Here is a 19,329-nt window from a genome sequence, read left to right as displayed (position 1 = left end):
GCAATAGATAGCTGCTGGCAGCGGCCAGGGGGAAAATATTGTGCTCATGTGACGCCGCAGCAGCTAACTGCTTCGCTGCCTGCCTGCCTGCAGGAAACGTCCACGGGCACTGCCCGCACCGCGCCGGGAACCGGCCCCCCTGAGGGGCACCCTCGGTTTGGGGACCTGGGGATTTCAAAGGGGCTCAGGGACGGTGGGACGCAAAGGATTCAGTCACAGAAGCGCGATTATTTTCCATAAATCATGCCTGAAAGCCAGCCATCGATACCAGTGTTTCGTATCAGCAGCAAATATCCAAAATATTCACGGCACAAATTGCTACGCGCACGCACAACACAACTCCTTACATTCTGCCCAAATCAAAGGCTGCAAATAAACCAGCAGAGTCCTTTGATGCTGTCAAAACAAACCTCCTTATCTTTATTTTTAACTTTAAAAGAATTAAATTTAAGAACTACAAATCCTGTCCTTTTGCTTTCAGAAGTAATTTCCAGCACTGATGTTTCAGCAGCCTGCTTACAAACAACGAAGTCTGACAATCCACCCAAATAATATGATCAGTGCTGGGAACACCTCAGCTCAGATACCATCCAAATCAAAAATAAATAAATAAATAAAAAGGAGAAAGAGAGAGAGAAAGGAAGGTACAATACAGGCTGGATACCTTCACACAGCAAGTACTTAGGCTGCCTAATTGTCCTCCGTGGCACCGTATATTGAAACGGCACCCCGATCCCAAACAATTAAAAAAGGCAAATACTATCCTGATCTCTGCAGAGGGAAACTGAGGTATCCTCGAGCCAAGCAGCTATCTTTAGATCACGCAGTCAGCGGGCAGCTATGCAGAAATCCCGCACCAAACCTCTACTTAATACCATTTTTCTGAAGTCACGTAATTTACTTGCCACGGCTGAATTCACTGCTTGTGCAAAAGAGGCACTACTCCATTTCAATCAATCTGTGAATTTAAGCATGTCCGCATGGGGAATGGTACACATGACTACAACGGTGTTTTAAAACAGGGTTTCCTTTTGGGATTTTCTAAATCAATTCTCCTTCTTTACTCAAGAAGGAAAAAAAAAATCAGCTTAATTTTCAGGATTTTCTGGGAAAGCACAGTCCCCGGTACAGCTGGCTACAGTAAGAAAGCCCTCCACATCTTGCACATCACAGGTTACTTCACACTTTGAAGATGTGACCAAAGCCACACCGTGGAAGGAGCCTACCTGGTGCCAATGTCAGGCACCCACCTGCACCACAGCAGCCACAGCTCAGACCCCTGAGAGGCTGCGGTGTTGCCAGAGCAGTGGCTACCACCCCAATGGAAAGCTAAGCAGAAAGGGTTTTGCCACAGCAGCTGTTAGTTGGAGAAGCAATTCGCTGCCCCAACCTAACTGCACAGCCTCAACAGCAAACCTGGCCACATGGTCTTCAAAGGGCAAGCAACTCGATACAAGAGCTTCAACAAATTTAAACTATTTTGTAGCTAATACAGGTAAAAAAACAACTGTGGTTCAACAATAACCTGCTACAGAATTATTTTTCAGCAAGCAGACACCTAAAATAAATTCCAAGGAAAGCTCTCAAGGAAAAAGTGTAACAGTTTAAAGTAACAGCTTACAAGCTCCTACTAGTAGCTTTTACATGAGAATTTTCCTAAACTTTTTGTTTGTTTGTTTTCTGAGCAAACATGCTAAAGGAAAGAAGTAATAACCAAGTAATAACCACATACACCTAATTTATTTATTTGTAAATAGCAGACAAAAATAGCAGAAAACTCCTTCTCCCTCACCAGCAGCTCCAGTAGCCAGAAAAAGGCCAATGGGGATGGCAGGGGGAGGCCAAACCAGGGCCTCACAGGCCCCTACAGCCCCACAGGCAAGAGGGGGAGAGGGCCTGCAGCTCCCAGAAGCATCTCCACAAACACCCACCAGCTCAGGAGCCTAAACCTAGTACCCCTGTGAGCCTAACCAGGCTGCAAAGGAGGGCAGAGCCAGGGCAGCAGTGAACTCTTACAGGCAGAACACCGTTGGGCAATTTGGCAAGCCCAGGTGCAAAAGATTAACTAATAGTAGTTGAAATTGAAGAAAGGAAAGGAATAAATAGATTACACACCTCTAAACACACTCAGTCCTTCTGACAGATTTACCAGGCTCGCCATGACTCAAACGCAAGCAGCAATATGAAAGCAGATCAAACGCTGATAGCTCTGTACCGAAAGCAATTCCTCGCGCACACTGCAGAACCACCAAACTCTGCTGTGCACCCACAGATGAGCTGCTGCCCATTCAGAAATTCGGCAGCCTCACGACTCGGCTTGGTGGTTAGCAGAGAATTAACATTCCCACCGCACTTGGAGTATAAATGCGCTATATATCAGCACTCTTTCAAACCGTGCATGCTGGCAACTTTTACACAGATTCCACATCGGTTTTAATAAACATATAAATGAAACATTTTGATAATAGCATCAGGACAATGATCTTACATTAGACAATTTTCTAAATAGTTGCAGGTGCCTTCAGAGGAAGCTATATAGGGAATACAGGGCTTGCTAAAAGGTACTTTATACTCGCTGTAAGAACAATTCCCATCTGAAAAGCAATCTTTAAGCAAGACACAGTAACTGTGATTTGTACACAAAAAATCCCTGTCTCTTCTCAAAGTTGAGAATCAGAGGGGTGTAAGACTGATGCTTGCTGTTATCCCCTACAAGAAAGCATTGAAACTGAAACCAGACTCCTCCAGGCTTTTTCCAGAGACACCACTAGCAGGATTTCTCTTTAAAAAGAGAAAGGTACACAGCCTGGGACAGAAGGACACCTTGACTCAGCTTCTAAGGAACCTGCTTTGGCAGGGGGGTTGGACCCGATGATCTTTCGAGGTCCCTTCCGACCCCTTTAATTCTGTGATTCTCCTCATTTTCCCAGCTGGAATATAGGCGGCGCCTATGATAAAGTGCAGCTCTAAACTGAAAAGTCACGTGTAATTTTCTTGCGCTTTGTGTTCATTACGCCTCGCTGTGTTCTGGATCAAATTTGTCCACTTTAAAAAATGAAGACGATTTGTCTGCCAGAGAAAACGACGGGACTTGGTGGCAAGGGAAATCTGCGCATGCCCTCGCACCCCCCAGCATCTACTGGCGCTCCTTACACTGCACCCATCAGGAAACACGCTCCGCAGCACCAGCTGAGCTCCTGGACACTTGTTCAGCCCAGTTCTCCTCAGAGCTTTATTTCTGCGAGAAACCCAGTGGCTTTACATAGATGGCACTGAGTACATGATCAGGAAACGGCACAAGGAGTACTTGAATTTCAGGTGACGGTGCCTTTGGTTTAAGCGGTGCCTACGCTGCGCTGCCACAGCAGACAAATCCCTCGTTTCATTCAGCCACTCGCCTTTTCAGCTGCCTGAACAGAGAAAGTAAATGGATGCCCGTAACACTCACATTCTCCCAGAGCACAATGCAATCACAGTAAGACTGGATTTATTCAAAAGCTAATGTTTATGGCACCGAGGCCGTATTTATTCCCGAGAGAAGCGCGTTTCCAGTTGTGCCAAGGCATGCCCGCCTGCAGGTACGCCTTACGTGGCTGTGTCCCCACCCTGCACAACAGAGGGAAGCGTGGCGGGCTGCAATGCCAGGAACGCGGGCGGGATTCCGTGCGGCTCCAACGCTGCTGAGAGACAGCAAAGTTAGCTCAAAGTAGGCCTGGGAGCATCACTCATCCGCCGTCCCCAAAATGCGCTGTTCGCAAATTACAAAGGTGTCTTGGGATAATTTGATACCTAAGGATTCCTCGACGGCAGCGGAATACCATCCTGGGTGGATGTGGCCTTTCCAGAGGTAATGTGTCCTGGTGGTCACTAAATGCCACAGTCCCAGAACTGGAAGAAAAACAAAAGTAATCCTCTGGCCCACCTGCACCTCAACCGCTGCAGCACTGTGCCAGCACATGAGCATTTGCATGTAATAAAACAGAGTGTGAACGTGTAGGACAGGGTAACAGGAATGTATCAGAGAAATTCAGAAGGTAGCCTTACGATCAGAACACCAAAACGCACACCCGATGTACAGAAACCCTTCAGTTTTACCAAAATATAATATTTACATTTAATAACAGGCAAGGCTTCTCTAAAATCAATTTTACTCCAATACGATTGGCTCCATAAGATTTTCACGTTTTAAATTTATTTGCTTTCCTCTGCAATACAGGAACAATGCTGCGTGATACCACTTTTCTATTACCAGTTTTCAAAACAAATTCGAAAACCACTAAGGTATACTTTTAATTTAAGTTTAATTAAAGTCCTCATTCAATCCTACCAAAACATGTATTTAGCACTATGCAAATAGCCCCAAAATTGAAAGAAAAAGTTTTTTTTTTTTTCCCAAGTACCTTAATAATCACAATTTTAAAATACATTCCAGCAAGCTAGCCTACCACAGACACACGCTACTGAAATTCTGAAGCCTTGAGCGTGCATGCACAGCAAGTGAGGCAACCCTGCTTTACATATCCACAGAGAATCTTCAAAGCCTCCTGATAAATGGCACATTTTGAAAAAGTAATGAAATGTAACTCGCTAGGACACAGGTACAATCTTAAGGACGTAATGATAAATAAACTACTGCCGTCCTCATGCTAGCAATGGGAATCTCAAAATACCGATGATAAAATATTTGAGACACAAATGTGAGAAAGGAACAGATCTGTAGCTTGTTTTCATGGCATGAATTTCACCTGGTTTTAAGGTAGGGTTACTATTGCAGAAGGAAACAGCATCACCCAGCAGACCGTGCTCAGTAATTTCAAAAATTTCACGTCACACACGTGACTAGGAAATTTAGTGACAGATTAATGCATTAGTGCTTCCTCCCCCCAGATTTGGATCAGAATGCCTGGAAGACGCTAATCAACTACTCGGTGGTGGAATTGTAACACGGTGGAGGTGGGAACACAGAGGACGGGTCTGCATCTCTCCTCCTTCGCTGTACCTTGCAGACAGGGTCCTGCTGTTCAACGCGTCGGCACATAAGCGATGCTACAGAAACCAATAACTGAACACCAAACCACAAAGTGTCAAATACACAGTCATAATATATATATAGATGCTACTAACTGAGAATACTGCTATTTGCAGCTTCTGAATAGAAGCTGTGTGAATAGTAGGCTGTTTATTCGAAAATGCACAGGGAAAAATGTATTTTATTCTCCCACTGAGACATCAAGAATCTATTTGCCACACTAACAGCTGTTTAATGGCCTTCAGACACAGGTCAGGACTCCGCAGCCCTGACTTAGCCAGAACTCCTGGAAAAGGCAACCTATTCGGCACAGAAAGCTGCAGAATGGGGCACACTCCGAGTTTCTCTGTTGCAAAACAGACGGCTGATCCACACGCACACAGACTGAGAGCAGCTCGACGGATTTTTTCTAACACGAGGTCAGCACCCTGTGCTACGTGGGTGCTCCTGGAAAGACCCAAGTTCTCTCTCTTTGTGTGTAAGGTGTTCGTAAACCTTACGCACGTGCACGAAGGAGAAAGCGGTACGTACAGCACACAGACAGGCCACCTAACGTGTTAAGCTGCTGCAGTGCAAATCGGAGCTGTGGAATAAAAGGAGCCTCAGGACGTTCAGTATTTGTACACTGCCAAGGAATTCGTCGATAATCAAAATAACTGAGTGACAAGGTACTGCACTAGCATCACAAAACTCCTCCACAATCGCATCAACGTATCAGCATGAGCAAGATCCATCTGCTTTGAAAACGTGCGTTTCTTCGGAAACAAGAGGCCTCTTTTTCAAGCTTACAGATCTCATCTCGCTGCTGGGTAAGGACATTAAATGAAACCGAAGCAAAATTTCCTTAAATAATTTAAAAGGCTGGACAAACACAGAATTCAGCGCAGAGTGGGACGCCGCCGCAGTCCTGAACATTACAAAAATTGCCCACGCTGAGGCAAGAATTTCCTGAGCAAGTATCTCGGATGCTGTAGCCTACTGACAGTCCCCCTGTTTTTTTTTTTTTTTTCTGTTCGCAGCACAATAGTTTCTATAGGCGTGGGGCCAATCATCATCTGCTTTGCAAAGACACATGACAAGTGAGTGTATTCTAATGTGTGTATACACATACACACAGCATACGCACAGGTGATTATCAAGAAAAAAAAAAAGGAGAGAAGCCTTACGTTCGAATGCTGGACTGCATATTCCCTTTCACTCTTTCAAAAAGCAATCAATTTCTCTATTTACTGATACAACATACCTGGAGGTGGCTACTTGGGAATTAAAAACAAAAGACAATGTACAGAAATAACTGTGTTCTGTAAGCTAACAGCAAGTATTTATTTTTTATTTTATACAACCCATTTTCTACATTAAAAATATTAATTAAAATCTAAGAAAATCTTATCTTATCCACTTACTACTCGGATGGAAAAATCTTATTATAAAGAGCTCTGCTGAGTTGCCTTTATTACTATTATTTTGAGGAAAAAAATAAAAATAAAAATGTCAAAGAATAGTGCCCTTGCAAGACCGTTCTTTCTAAGCTGCATCCTATTTCTTACAGTACCAAAAAAAAAAACACCACACACACAAAAAAACAACAACAAAGAAACCTGTGAGAGAGGACATAAACCCATAAACACAAGAAAGCATTTCTAAGGGTCATACTGAGGACATAATGAATTTACTCTCACGCCAATAAAAATAAAATACTTTTAACAATTTCTGCCGTGAGAAATAGCACTCTGAAGCAGCATGTGCCATCTCTATCGGACCACGGTTTTCCCAGCTTTCAAAGGCACGAATTGTGAACTACCTGTGTTTAAAAGCAAGCGATTAATGCAGAATTTTTTGGATTAATTATGAAAGGGTATGCATGCAAAGCCTTATTAGCTGATGGCTTCCAGTGACCTCATTTATTATTGCAAATTTTAAAAAGGTAAAAATTAACGTTCACAGAAAAAAATCTTACTTCCCTGGAAGAAATACTACGGAAGTGGAATAAAATCTAAAAACACGACAGGGGTGCTCCGTTGGAAGTAGGCAAACACACACAGCCAGCCTGCCCAAGGTTTCTGTGATTATTTTTTAGGATTGATACACCAGTTGTGATATCATCCAACGCTTTCTCCAGGTTTTGCTCACTGAAGAACACACTTTACAGAAAGATCCAGCTGTCTGAGGACCCCAAAAGCGTCCACCTGCGTTTGCTCCTGCTACTCCTCACTGCTAAAAGCTACTGGAAGATTTAAGAGAAGGATCTCGTTGAGGGGAAAAGCGAGCCGTGAAATTCTCGTGCCCTACTCCCCTTCACACGACTCTCTCTCCTAGCGAGAACTCAAGCGTCATCTCACGCCTGTGCGTGGAAACAAGGAGAGCAGCAGCTCCGGGTGCTCCTTGCAGCGTGGTGCCCGCGGCTCCGTCCCGGTGCCCCCTGACTCTCTGGGTTCTCCACGGGGCTGGCGGAGACGCAGTGCCTGTCAGGACGACTCCTCGCTGCCTTCCCCGCGCTGTGCTCTCCCTCCGGGGCCGCAGCTGCGTGCTGAGGAGGTGGCGTTCGGCGAGGCACCGAGTTGGCGTTAGGGTTCACGCTACTGCTGCGGGTTCATACCCAGCCTAGCCCCTCATGTGGCATCCACGCTACGGATCGGGGCTGGGAGGGCATGGCTGGAGCTTTGGGGCTGCCTCACGGGAGGGCACGGGGTGTGAGGGGAAGGCCGGCAGGGCCTATCCATGTGCCCGTCCCGTCCCGCCAGCGGGTTTGGGCTTGGGTTTGGGATTGGGATCGGGTTTGGGTTTGGGTGCTGCTCTTGACATCGGCGGCGCCGAGTGCCCACTGGCGAGCGGGGAGCCAATCAGGCGGCGGGCTGGGTGTCAGCGCCGAGGCAGCTGCCTGGGGACGGTTGCGGGCCGTTTACCTCCACAATTCAAACTCGCGGCCCCGCTCGGCTCCCCGCGACCCCCGCACCGACCCGACCCCTCCTTTTGGGCTCTCCCATTTCTCCTCAGGGCAGGAGCACCCCCTGCCTGCAGCCTGGGTCTGCCCGCGCCCCGCTCCGGCCGCTCAGGGCTCGGGGAGGGCTGCCGAGGGGTTTTGGGGAGAAAAAGGAGGTTTTCGGGGCAGCCGAGCGCGGCGGCGGCGGGGCGCCACACGAGCGCGGTGACTCAGGCGCGCACACAGAGAGAGAGAGAGAGAGAGGGGAGGGGTGTGGGATGGGGGGGTTGGGAAAAAGAAAAAAAAAAAAAAAGAAAAAAAAAAAAAGAAATTAATTAAAATATATGTATATATACATTTATATATATATATATAAAAGGGGGGAAATCCGGCCGCTTTCAGTGGGGTGTGCAACGCGGCCAAGTCCGCCGGGGACGAAACTAATTGTGCTGGGGGAGCGCGCAACTCGTTCCGTGCAAAAAAAAATAAAAAAATAAAATAATAAAATAAATAAATAAATAAATAACAAAATAAATAAATAAATAAATGGACGGAGGGGGGGGTGTAAATAAATATATATATATAAATAAATAAACGAAAAATGCCAGGCTGCACAGAGAGGGGGAAAAAAAAAAAGGAGGAAAACAACAACAGAAAAAAAAAAAAAAGAAGAAAAAAATGAAAAAATAAAATTAAAATAAAAAAAAAAGCAAGCCCTGTTGTCAGATGATGAAGTATCATCCTGCGGGAGCTCCGGCAGAAACCGTGGGAGCCTGGTCCCGAGCCGTCTCCCCGGCGGCCCCGTGGCAGTGCGGGCGCGGGGGGCAGCAGCGCCGAGCCGGGCCCGCCAGCAGCAGCAGGGCTCCGGCGGGGCGGCGCGCTGGGCAGGCTGCGGGCGGCAGGCTCGGCCCCGCAGGAGCGTGTGTGTGTGTGGGGGGGGGGGGGGGGGCTGGGGGGTTGGGGGGAATCAAAGAAAAAGAAAAAAAGAAGGAAAAAATAAAGAAAGAGGGAAAAGGGAGGCGGGGGAGGGGGGCAGAAAAGTGAGGGATAAAGAAACTGCGAGCTCGGCGCGGCGGATGGCGCGCGGGGGGCTGGTTACCTGCGTCCTGCTGATGGTCTGCCCGGTGCTGCCGGGGCTCATGGCCGGGTGATTTCTTTGTTGCGCCGCTGCCCAGGCCGGGTTGGCCGCCCCGTACTGGGCGCCCATGTCCTTGCCCATGCCCATGCCCGCCGCTGCCTGCTGGCTGCCCGGGGCGGCCGCCGCTGCCTGGGGCTGGGGCTGCGGCGGCGGCGGGGCGCTGGGGCTGCTGTAGTCGGGGTAGCTGCCGCCGTAGCTCCGCATCATGGGGCTGGGGGACGTGAGCAGCTGGTTCAAGGTAGGGGTGGCCCCGGACGGGTGCTGGTTCTGCCCGGAGAACCGCGCGAAGCCGCCGGCCGCCGCCGCCGCGCCGGCAGCAGCCTTGCCGAGGCCGGCCCCGCCGCCGGGGCCCATCATCATGCCGCCGCCCGGCTGCCGCGGGGAGCTCAGCACCCCGTAGCCGGCCGCCGAGCCCCCGTAGCCTCCGCCGCCGCCGCCGCCACCTCCTCCTCCTCCTCCTCCGCCGCCTCCTCCGCCGCCTGCCCCGGCGGCCGCCGCCGCCGCCGCCGCCACGGCTCCCGCGCCGCCGCCGCCCGCGCCGCCGCCGCCGCCGGGGCCGCCGGGGCCGCGGGCGTAGGCCGGGTAGTGGTTGTACTGGCTGTTGGGGTACCCCTCGTGCGAGTTCTGCAGGGGGTCCATGCTGTTGGGGGCCGCCGCGGGGTGCATTATCCCCATCCCGGGGCTTTGTTGTCCGCCATGTTGATCAAAGCAAGGCCCGGCGCGGCTCGCCGTAGCGCTGCTGGCAGGGGCAGGGGCAGCGTTGCCATAATAGCTATTGAACTCCGAGACACCCACCGCGGAGGGGCCGCCGCCGCCTCCCCCGCTGCCGCCGCCGCCGCCGCCGCCGCCGCCGAGGCCGCCGCCGCTCCCGGCGCTCGGGGGCGGCTGCTGGGGCTGCTGCTGTCCGCCCAGGGGTCCCAAGCCGGGGTGGTCGTAGCGGCCGCCGATGGGCTCGCCCATTTTGCCGGGCATCTCCTCCTCGTCGGCGCCTTTATTCAGCAGTTGCTGCGGCTGCTGCGGGGGCTCGGCCTGAGCGCCCAAAACACTGTCTTTTCCTCCATGTTGCTGCTGCTCCATGTCTGCACTGGGCTGAGCAGCGCCGCCACCGCCACCGCCGTTGTTGTTGCTGCCGCCGCCGCCGCCGCCGCCGAGGCTGCTGTTGTTATTCTGCACGGGATGGTGCTGAGGCGGCGGCTGCTGCGGCGGCGGCGGCGGCGGGAATTGATTTAGCTGCTGCTGCTGCTGCTGCTGCTGCTGCTGCTGCTGCTGCTGCGGGCGGTGGTGGTGGTGGTGGTGGTGGTGCGGGTGGTGGGCACGGTGGTGGTGGTGGGCATGGTGCTGCGGGTGCTGGGCACGGTGCTGGTGGTGCTGGTGGTGGTGGTGGTGCTGGGGCGGCGCGGCGGGGTGATCGCCTCCGACGCTCTTCAGCTTGTGGTTGGGGAGCAGCCCCGTCTCCATGGCCGGGCCCGGGTTGGAGGAGGAGGAGGAGGAGGAGGAAGGCGCCGAGCAGCGCGGAGGCAGCGCCGAGCAGCTTCCCCCGTCCTTCACGGCCGGCTCCGAGGCGGAGGCGGCGGTGCCGCTGCCGTTCCCGGCGGCGGGAGCGGCGTTATTGGCCATGGCCGGCGGCTCGCCCGGCCGCTGCCGGGGCTGCCCCGCACGGCTCACGCCGCCGGCGGCCCCCGCGGGGCTGCTGCCGGCGCCCCCCGGCCCCCGCTCGGGCCGCGGCGTCAGGCCGGGTGCCCTGCCCTTGGCGGCGCCCGCCGGGGCCGCTGCCACTTGCGCGGCCATGCTCAGCGCCACATCGCGGGGCTGGGGGCCCGGCACGGCGGCGGAGGGGAGTGAAGGGGGGAAGAAGGGGGGGGGGGGGGATAAAAAGTTAAAAAATCGAAAAGACGGAAAATTTTAAACAAAAAAATAACAAAAAACGGGCCCCCGCCCGCCGAACGAAGGGCTCGGAGCGGGGCCTGGCAGCGCCACGCGCCCCTTCCCGCTCCGCCACTTCGCCTTCAAAGTTTTTTTTTTTTTTTTTTTTTTTTTTTTTTTTTGTGCGTGTGTGCGCGAGTTCGGGCTCAAACGAAACTTTTTTTTTTTTTCTTCTCTCTTTTTTTTTTTTTTTTTTTTTTTCCTCCTTTCCTCCCCAGCCCGGATATGGGTAGGCGCACGCCCGGCCGCGCCGCGCCGGCCCAGCATGGCACGGGCGGGCGAGCCCCGGCAGCCATCGCCCCCTCCGCGCCCCGCGCACCCGCAAAACGCGGACTGGAGCCCGCGCCGCGAGGATCCGCGCCCCGCCGCCGCCACCCCCGGGGACACCGCGGGGGGACACACGGGGACGGGGGGGACACAGCGGGAGCGGGCGGCCCCGAGGGGCAGCCTCGGGGAGGCGCCGCTCTGCTCCCCACACCCAGCGTGTCGCTTTTTCCCCCGGCAGGGAAACGCTCCCCATTTCACCCAAAAACGCACTTTTTTCCTTTTTTTTTTTTTTTCCCCTTATTTTTAATTTTTTTTCACCACTTTGAGCGCAGACGGTTCTGAAATTTAACCCAAATTCCGCACCCTCGCGGTTGTGTCCACATGGTCCAGCTGCCTCCCCAGCCTAATGGTCACTGGCGCTAATTGCACAGGGCCCTTCCCAATATGTTCCCCACACCCCAACGGGAGCCAGGCGTCCGCAGCCCGCTAATTGTGTCCCGAAACAATGTAATTTGCTTTGCAGGACACTCATGAGAGGGCAGCGATACACACACACACACACAAAATCAAAATACGTCATCCAAATAACTTTCGCTCCAAATGGAAAGCTGTTGCTGATGACCTACATTTTTGAGCCATCTTTCAGGTTGGCTTTTTTTTTTTTTTTTTTTTTTTAATAGCTATCTTACTACAAATGATACCCCGGTATAAAGTAATAGTCACACACTACATTAAACTAATGAAAGCATCGGGGAGATCAAATACTCTGCTATGAGCGTAGATAGCAAACCGGGATATTAGCAAACGTTTTCAGTACAGCGAGGGGCTGAGATGCGCTGTTTCAGATGAATATTTCTGTGCACAATGCCAAAGGTAACCAATTTTCAAATTTCAAAATGGCTAAATAGGAGGCTCGGTAATAATGGTAGGGAAAAATGCAGCATCTCGAGAGCGATGCCGTCATGAGCGGGTAGGCTTCATTGTACCCACTGTGGAAACATAAAAGAGCAGAAGCTTCGTGCTCTAATGTTGAATTACCCACAAAGATTATTGGTAAATGTATGACCAGTGTGATTCCAATGTCTTTTAATTGTAGTTCTGTCTGAACAGTCGGAAGTATTCAGATTTCCATAATGGAGCCAGTTTTGAAAAGTCTCAGCGTTCACCAAGTCCGTCGTGGTAACACTTCTGTTACAGTTGTGTTTGTCTTCTTTCGGTTCTCTCTGCAAGTGCAGAAATGTTATCTGGCTACTGGAAAAACACAGAAGGGGGGAAAAAAATGGTGAGTAATTCTAGTGGGGGGAATCAGGTGCATACCCAAGGGTCATTACAGCCTGTAACAACAACAAATTGCAGTTCTATGCAAACTGCTGGAAAGGGGTATATCATCTTTGTAGGAGAGAGAATAACAGAACTGTAAGATGAATTCATGCCAAATCATTCATCAGCTTTTGCCAAGAGAATACTACATCTTTGTTAGTGAGCCTTTTTGACATTTTCTCCTGGATTTTCTTCTTTTCGATATTCAAATGCGCGCTAATTATACACATTAAACCACCTAAGTTGATTTTTTGAAGTCTTTCATATGCAAATATAAATATAGATGTCTACTTGTGTGTATTTATTTACACGTGTACTCGCAAATAAAATAAAAAAATCAATTACACGTTTGTACCTTAAGACATTTATATTCGAGCAAAAATATAAGCATTTAAAACCCGGCAACGTGTACCGATAGCGCCCCAGCTGAGGTTCGCAATACTTCCTGACATACTCCACAACTCCTCTGACCAAGAAAATAACCCACAAAGTTTAATACAGATTTATTTGTGAATGTTCTCCCCAGGGAAAAAAAAAAAGAAAATAAGGAAAAAAAAAAAAAAAAGATGGCACTTTAAGCCAAAGAGTTTATACCACTCCTATTCCTTCCATTTGTTTCAGCAACTCGGCTACAAGATTGGAAGTAAGAGGCTATAAAATAGAGGCCCTCAGCACAATGAAATCAGTCTGCTATAAAAGGCAACACATGCCAGTTTTTCCTCCCCAATGGCAGATGCCACACCCTAAAGCAGACAGAAGGCACTGCAGTCTGTGCAAGGGAAGCACAACACAAAGCAACGATGGTTCAATTTTGTAGATCACAAATAATGTTGAAATTCCTTTTGCCATCTTTGCTCAGATGATGACTGGTAGTGTTTGTTAAATTCAAATTCTCCTTTCCAAAAGCTCTCGTTGTATGCATGAATTATGAATTTATTATAATATGATGTAAAAAAGCTCTAATTGCCATGCATTTTATCTGCTGCAAAATGATTGCATTGATATTTGATATCACAAGTGCGCAGTTTCAACTTTAGTTCCATTTCCATTGTTTCTTCGATTTAATTATTTTCTATAAACCAACGTTGGCCATGCATCGTTTCTTCTCTTGATATTTTTTTTTCCCCCAATAAACTGTAAACTCCTGTGTTCCAGGACTCCTTTCCAGGATAAAGAGTACAATTTTCTGAACTTAGTGTTGGCAGTTCGTGTGCTATATTGACCGTGCCATCCACACAGACCCCTAGGCCCCTATGAGAGTGAGCCGTGTTGCACAGCAGTGTGGCAGCTGTCTTTCTGGTGGGTCAGAGCAGTCGCTTTGAAATCGTACAAAGAGTAACACCAAAGAGAGATACAGAAAACAAAACGATGTTTTAAGAGCTCCAAAGCATTATCTTAGAGATGCTGGAAGAAACAGCATCATCGGGCTCCTTAATTTTTATTTTTATTTTACTTATTTATGTATTTTCAGGTGAAAACACAGCCAGGTTCAGGAGCCTGTTGCATCTGACCCGGGTGTCCACAAGTGTCCGAGAAATCCCTTTATCCAAAAACCCTTTTTTGTTTGGTTCTTGTGCTTTATGTTGAAATCCACTGTGCGGTTAGATGAAACAGTTGTCAAATTCACCGTAATTCTCAATTTCCTTCCTTTAGATTGGCATTAGATTTAATGAGAAAAAAAGAGAGAAGTATGTGGGCTTTTATTAAATTATCACTTCTTTTACTAGTTAAACACCCAATCCAAATCGTTCCAAAGTCGATGCAAATCTTTTAATTGATTTCAATAAGGCATAAATCAGATCGCAGAAAAGTAAGCAGCCAGTGCAGAGCTTTAGCTTTATGCTTTAGCTCCGTATTTGGAGCAGTAGTAATGGTGTTTTTCCGTTTAAGAGAACCCTTGTGTGGTCAATATATAAATACAACAGAATAGTATTTTCTTTATTATGTAATATTTACTTTTTAGTCACAAATGCAATATGTAAACTACTGCAGTTGATACCCGGCTGTGAAGCAAGAATCTTTCAGGTGTAAAGGCAAGTGTAATAGTTTCATTTCATCTGGTCACAACGGACTTTGAAAAAAAAACGCAGTTTATGCCAACAGATTGTGGCCTAAAATGTGTAGAGAGTGACACATTTTACCATTTAATTACAAGCCATTCTTTAGCAGCCGCTAATCCTGGGCAATTTAATCAATTTCTTCTGGCAACGCGTAAACAAAAGGACTTCAAAACCTCACTGTCTCCATCTCAGGAATGTCATACATGATTTTATTAGGGAAATGCAACATTAGCCATTTTCCTCCTCGCTGGATTTGGACCACTTGAATAGGACGTTTAAATGCCGCGATTTTACAAATGCGCATCATCCATTGAAGTCAATAAGATCACTCACTTCCTTAAAGTTAAGCCCTGATTAAGTGCTTCTGTGGACCGAGGCCTCTAGGAAAAACAGCTCCGGAGTCTGTACTTCGGCGAGATAGCAGCCCGAGCACTTTGCTAAATCAAAACAAAATCTCCCACTTGGCAGTGACAGTGGGTGGTGTTGATTTCTGGGTTTGCCCACCGGCGAAATCTGAGCCTTCAAACCAAATTTCACTAATGTCTGTGGATCCTATGTCATTGTCTGGGAACAGCATCGTATTTGGGGGAAACCAAGGAAAAGGCCAGCCTTCCTTTACATGAGTAATTTATGATCCTGTTCATTTACAAATTGGAAAACTTAAACGAGATTCAGTACAACAGTAATCACAGAGTTCTCTGCCAATGTTTCTTCCCCTCTTTCCTGTCTGTTACACGTCTCTTCTTTGCTGAGCAAGAGACGGAGCTAACCCATTGGGAAACCAAAAGAAATGTTTGCAGTTAGCTACTTATTGGTCAGAGATCCTTTCTGTCGTCAGCTGTGGCAGGCAGGCTGGAGTGATGCACAGAAGAAACAGTCAGGCTGACAATACAGTTTTCAAACTCGTAACATGAACAAGATCAGTACCTTAGCTGCAAACAACCTGGGTCTTCCAAGAATAATAATAATAATAAAAAAAAAAAAAAATCCAATATATTTTTTTTCCTAAACTTCTTCAACAGTATGTTTATATTTTTAGATGCACAACACAACTATTATCTATAGTCTGCAATATTAAGTGCTGTTTCTAGGAACAGATTACAGTCGCTTCCAAGTCTTCACTGAGAAAAACAATTTGTATATTTGTATGTACAGGCAAAAATGCATGGATTTTAATAGGAGATATCACTTTTTTTTTTTTTTTCCCTTTGCAAACTGAATTTCTGTCCCTATGATTATAATTTGTATGTGATTCTGAATATTTGCAACGGAGTCAAAATTATGATTTCGCCTGATGTACTCCATTTCTGACCCATTTCTGTAGTATTTCACCATTCACAATCTCTAATATAGCAGCTCTAAGTCCTTCAGATGGAGCCCCACCTTCCACCTTTGCAGTAATGGTTAGTAATTCCCTCCTTCCCATACCTTATCTTCACTCCCCACCCTTTGCATGTACATGCACATTCACTCTCTGGGTAACCCCAAACTCCTGCAGGCCACTTTTCAGTTGTCTCAGCCTCCCAAAGTATGGTCATGCTGTATCATTCCTGACTCACTCATATGCTGCTTTGTCTCCAAACCTCCGGGTCCTACCCTCCAAGTTCCCCCTAATGCCAATTTTCTGTAGCCCCTCTGTGTAGGGGACATGAAGTGGATGCTTTCAGTGACAAGAGGGAGGAACTGCAAAAGCTGGAAGAGGATGATGGAGGAGCGAGCAGGGAGAGGCCAGATGAAGTTTTCAAGACTTCTCCATCCCAGCCATCCCTGTGCTCTCCCAAGCAGGCAACCTCACAGCTTGGAGCCGTTGCTTTGACACATTTATCCTTTAAGCACTCCTACAAACTGAAAAGTCCAGTCGCTCCCACTTCACCCTTACAGAAAGGAGGCACAAGGGAGGAAGGCTGAGGTGCGTGAACATTTCTTTTAGCTACAGCACCCACTCCAGCAGCTCTGGTGACTGCCGTAACCACCTGGCACGGACTTTCGGGGTGCTGGTGCAGCAGTCAGTGCAGCTGCACGGTGTGCCAGGAACTCAAGGGAGGGGGGAGGAGAGGAGGAGAAAATTTATTTTTACCCAGATCCTTGCACTGACTCACCCAACGGCCCGACCAGTAGCATTGGCATAACAGGAAGGGTGAAGAGAAGGGGCCGAGCGTTACCCACGGGGCGTTCCCTGCTGCTTGCTGTTTGACCGATGGCGGGGTCTGAGGCAGGGGGAGATGAACAGGACCTGTTCATCTATCTGAACATCATCTAAAATGACTATCCTAACTTTTTGCCAGCATAACCCTTACCAGATACTAATGCTCCTCGTATCTGCTGGTGCAGTTGCCGGTATGTGTGTTCCCCGACCCATTTCAGATCAAATAAGCCAGGTTACCGGGCTTACTCCGCGTTAGCTCAGACCCATTTGCCTAAATAAGATTAGGATAAAGTGAGCCAACAGATCTGAGGAAAGAGCTGACTCCAGCAGAGGGACAAAAAATAGCTGGTAGGTGGCCGGTGCCTCTTCAATAAGCACAACATCTGTGAGGGCTTGCATCCCTTTAGGCCCTAAGTGTTGGCCATGGTGATGTAGAGCATGGTACACAGAAGTAAGTCACATCTGCTGGGCCATTCTCCTCACTCGTACAGTGGCTCAGTGGAGCCTCTAAGCTGCAGAAGGGAGCTCGCTGTTCTTGCCTAAGTGTGCAAGGTGGGAGCTGCTCCTTGTGCCGGAGGCAGCTGAAATGCCTGCCATCTCCAAATTCATGGGGAGAGGTTAATCTGGTCAAAGATGCTCCACACGCCAGCTGGAAAAGGGATGTCCATGGCTTTGTTGGCAGGGGCTGTCGCAGGAGAAAGCCGTGCTCCTGTGGGGCTGCTGGTTATGCACGCGCTCCCCACGGACGCGCTGAGCTCGCTCCTGCCCCCAGCAAACAGGACGCTGCCACCAACTGCTGCTCGGGTGCTTCGCTTTCACATCCCCTCTGCCACGGCGCCGCTGGCTGTCAAAGCCACAGTCTCATCCTTGCTATGAGGGCAAACTATTTCTCAAGAAAAGCATCCCCCATGGCTGGCTCCCTGCTTCAGCTGAGCTAAGAGCCAAGCTGTGCTAAGAGAAGATTTTTTTACATCATGGGTGCAAACTCCTTCAAGATACACGTCTCTAAAAAATCCCAGTATGTTACTCGTTTAAGGCCTGACCCTAAAAATGCCCACTAGTTCTCGTAGTCCTTCCCCCTGTTAAGCCATGACATTTAGTGACAGAACTTGAGCAGCTATCCTGTGGCGAGGATTGGTCTGCTTAAAACATCTGTTTCTTCTCGTTTAAATTTAAAAAGGAATGTTATTAAAATTAGAATGACCATTTTATTAATCCAAAATATCATCTAGTTATTCAACAAAGACTTAACAATGTGAGTCATCTGCATTAACAAATCCAGATGCTATATTCGGAGGCAGCAAAGACTCGGGGACTGACAATAGGCTTGCTTTGTACACTAATTAATTTTTTGCTATTTGTTTTTCATTCCAAACAGACCATCCCTAATATTTTATCTCTCTCGGTGGATTTTTAGGAACATTATAAGTGAATGGCATAATATGAGCTTCTCTCTCATTTTAAAAAGTAATGGACAAATATTATTAAGATTTTTCTCATCTTGATTTTGTCTTTTCAGTGGCCTTCATAAAAAAAAGAAATGTGTGCATATCTTCTTGCCATGTTACAGCTGTTTTCTTCTCATCCAGAGGATTGGACAAACGTGGTTTTCATTTAAGCACATTTAAATTTAAATTGCCACACCATTCTGTGCTGGGCGTAAACTTACTGTGCATATGTCCAAGAAGAAAGGAGCCTAATTTGGGAACCGCTATCCATGGTGATTCTCACGAGCTAGAAATCAGGGACTGCGCTCGTTCTGGGAAAGGCCACATAATGTAAAATCATCAAAATCTTCTCCTTTTTGCTTTCCAGTGAAGGGCTGTTCCCACTGAATGGGGATTTTCAAAGCACCTCCTGACAGTAGAATTAGAGTTCAGCAGAAGGAAAGTGATACCAGTACTAAACATTTTCTGATTTAATTTTAATACGTATCATTTTTATACATGGATCTTATTTGCACAGCTCCATGGAGCCGTGTATTTGAAAAGCACTGCTGATTAATTAGGTTGGATCAGTATGAATGAATTAGGTGATCTCTATTTTATGTCTGTTTTGAAGTTCACCATTGTGAACATCACCCTATTCAGTGCTTCATCCTGCTCTAAAGACTTACTACTAACTTCACTCGGGCAGGAAAGGGGATCATTCAAAGCACTGTGCAAGCCTCTCAAGTATGGTGGATTCTGTTACAAATGTATAAATCCAGTTTATTACTCAGCTGAGGGGGACTGATTTTCTAGATAGATTTTGGAAACAGAGGAATCGTGAGTTGGCTGGTGTGAAAAATTGCAGTTCTTATGGACCAGATGTGAATCCAAGATCTCTGTTCCTAGGGTGATGTCTGTACCAGTTTAAAAGTAACCTGCCTCTCTTTCTCAATCTCTCTCTCCTTCTTTCTCAAAAGTATTTTGTCTATTTTGCTCCTATAATTTTGAAAGACTGCAAAAACAACTGGTTTCAGTGTTTTGGCATGTTTATCTCAACCTTTCATTAAGGACAATTCATGTTTCACTCAGAAATACA

General features: G+C 48.0%; 1 protein-coding gene across 7 annotated transcripts in view; it reads right to left on the bottom strand.

The window, feature by feature from the left end:
* ARID1B (AT-rich interaction domain 1B) overlaps positions 1-11,090 on the bottom strand; it is a 322,498-nt gene extending 311,408 nt beyond the window's left edge. For 3 of the 7 annotated variants that reach the window (XM_084515775.1, XM_084515778.1, XM_084515781.1), the window contains exon 1: positions 9,049-11,089. In XM_084515775.1, the coding sequence (XP_084371901.1) occupies positions 9,049-10,875 (1,827 nt within the window). In that variant the 5' untranslated portion in view covers positions 10,876-11,089. Of the gene's footprint in view, positions 1-9,048 lie in introns of all 7 variants that reach the window. The other 4 variants (XM_084515780.1, XM_084515777.1, XM_084515776.1 and 1 more) reach the window with 2 other exon arrangements.
* Between the last annotated feature and the right edge of the window lie 8,239 nt (positions 11,091-19,329).

Source organism: Aythya ferina (genome assembly GCF_964211825.1).
Source record: "Aythya ferina genome assembly, chromosome: 3".
In the NCBI taxonomy this organism is placed as follows: Eukaryota; Metazoa; Chordata; class Aves; order Anseriformes; family Anatidae; genus Aythya; species Aythya ferina.
This window is presented reverse-complemented; position numbering and strand designations above follow the sequence as displayed.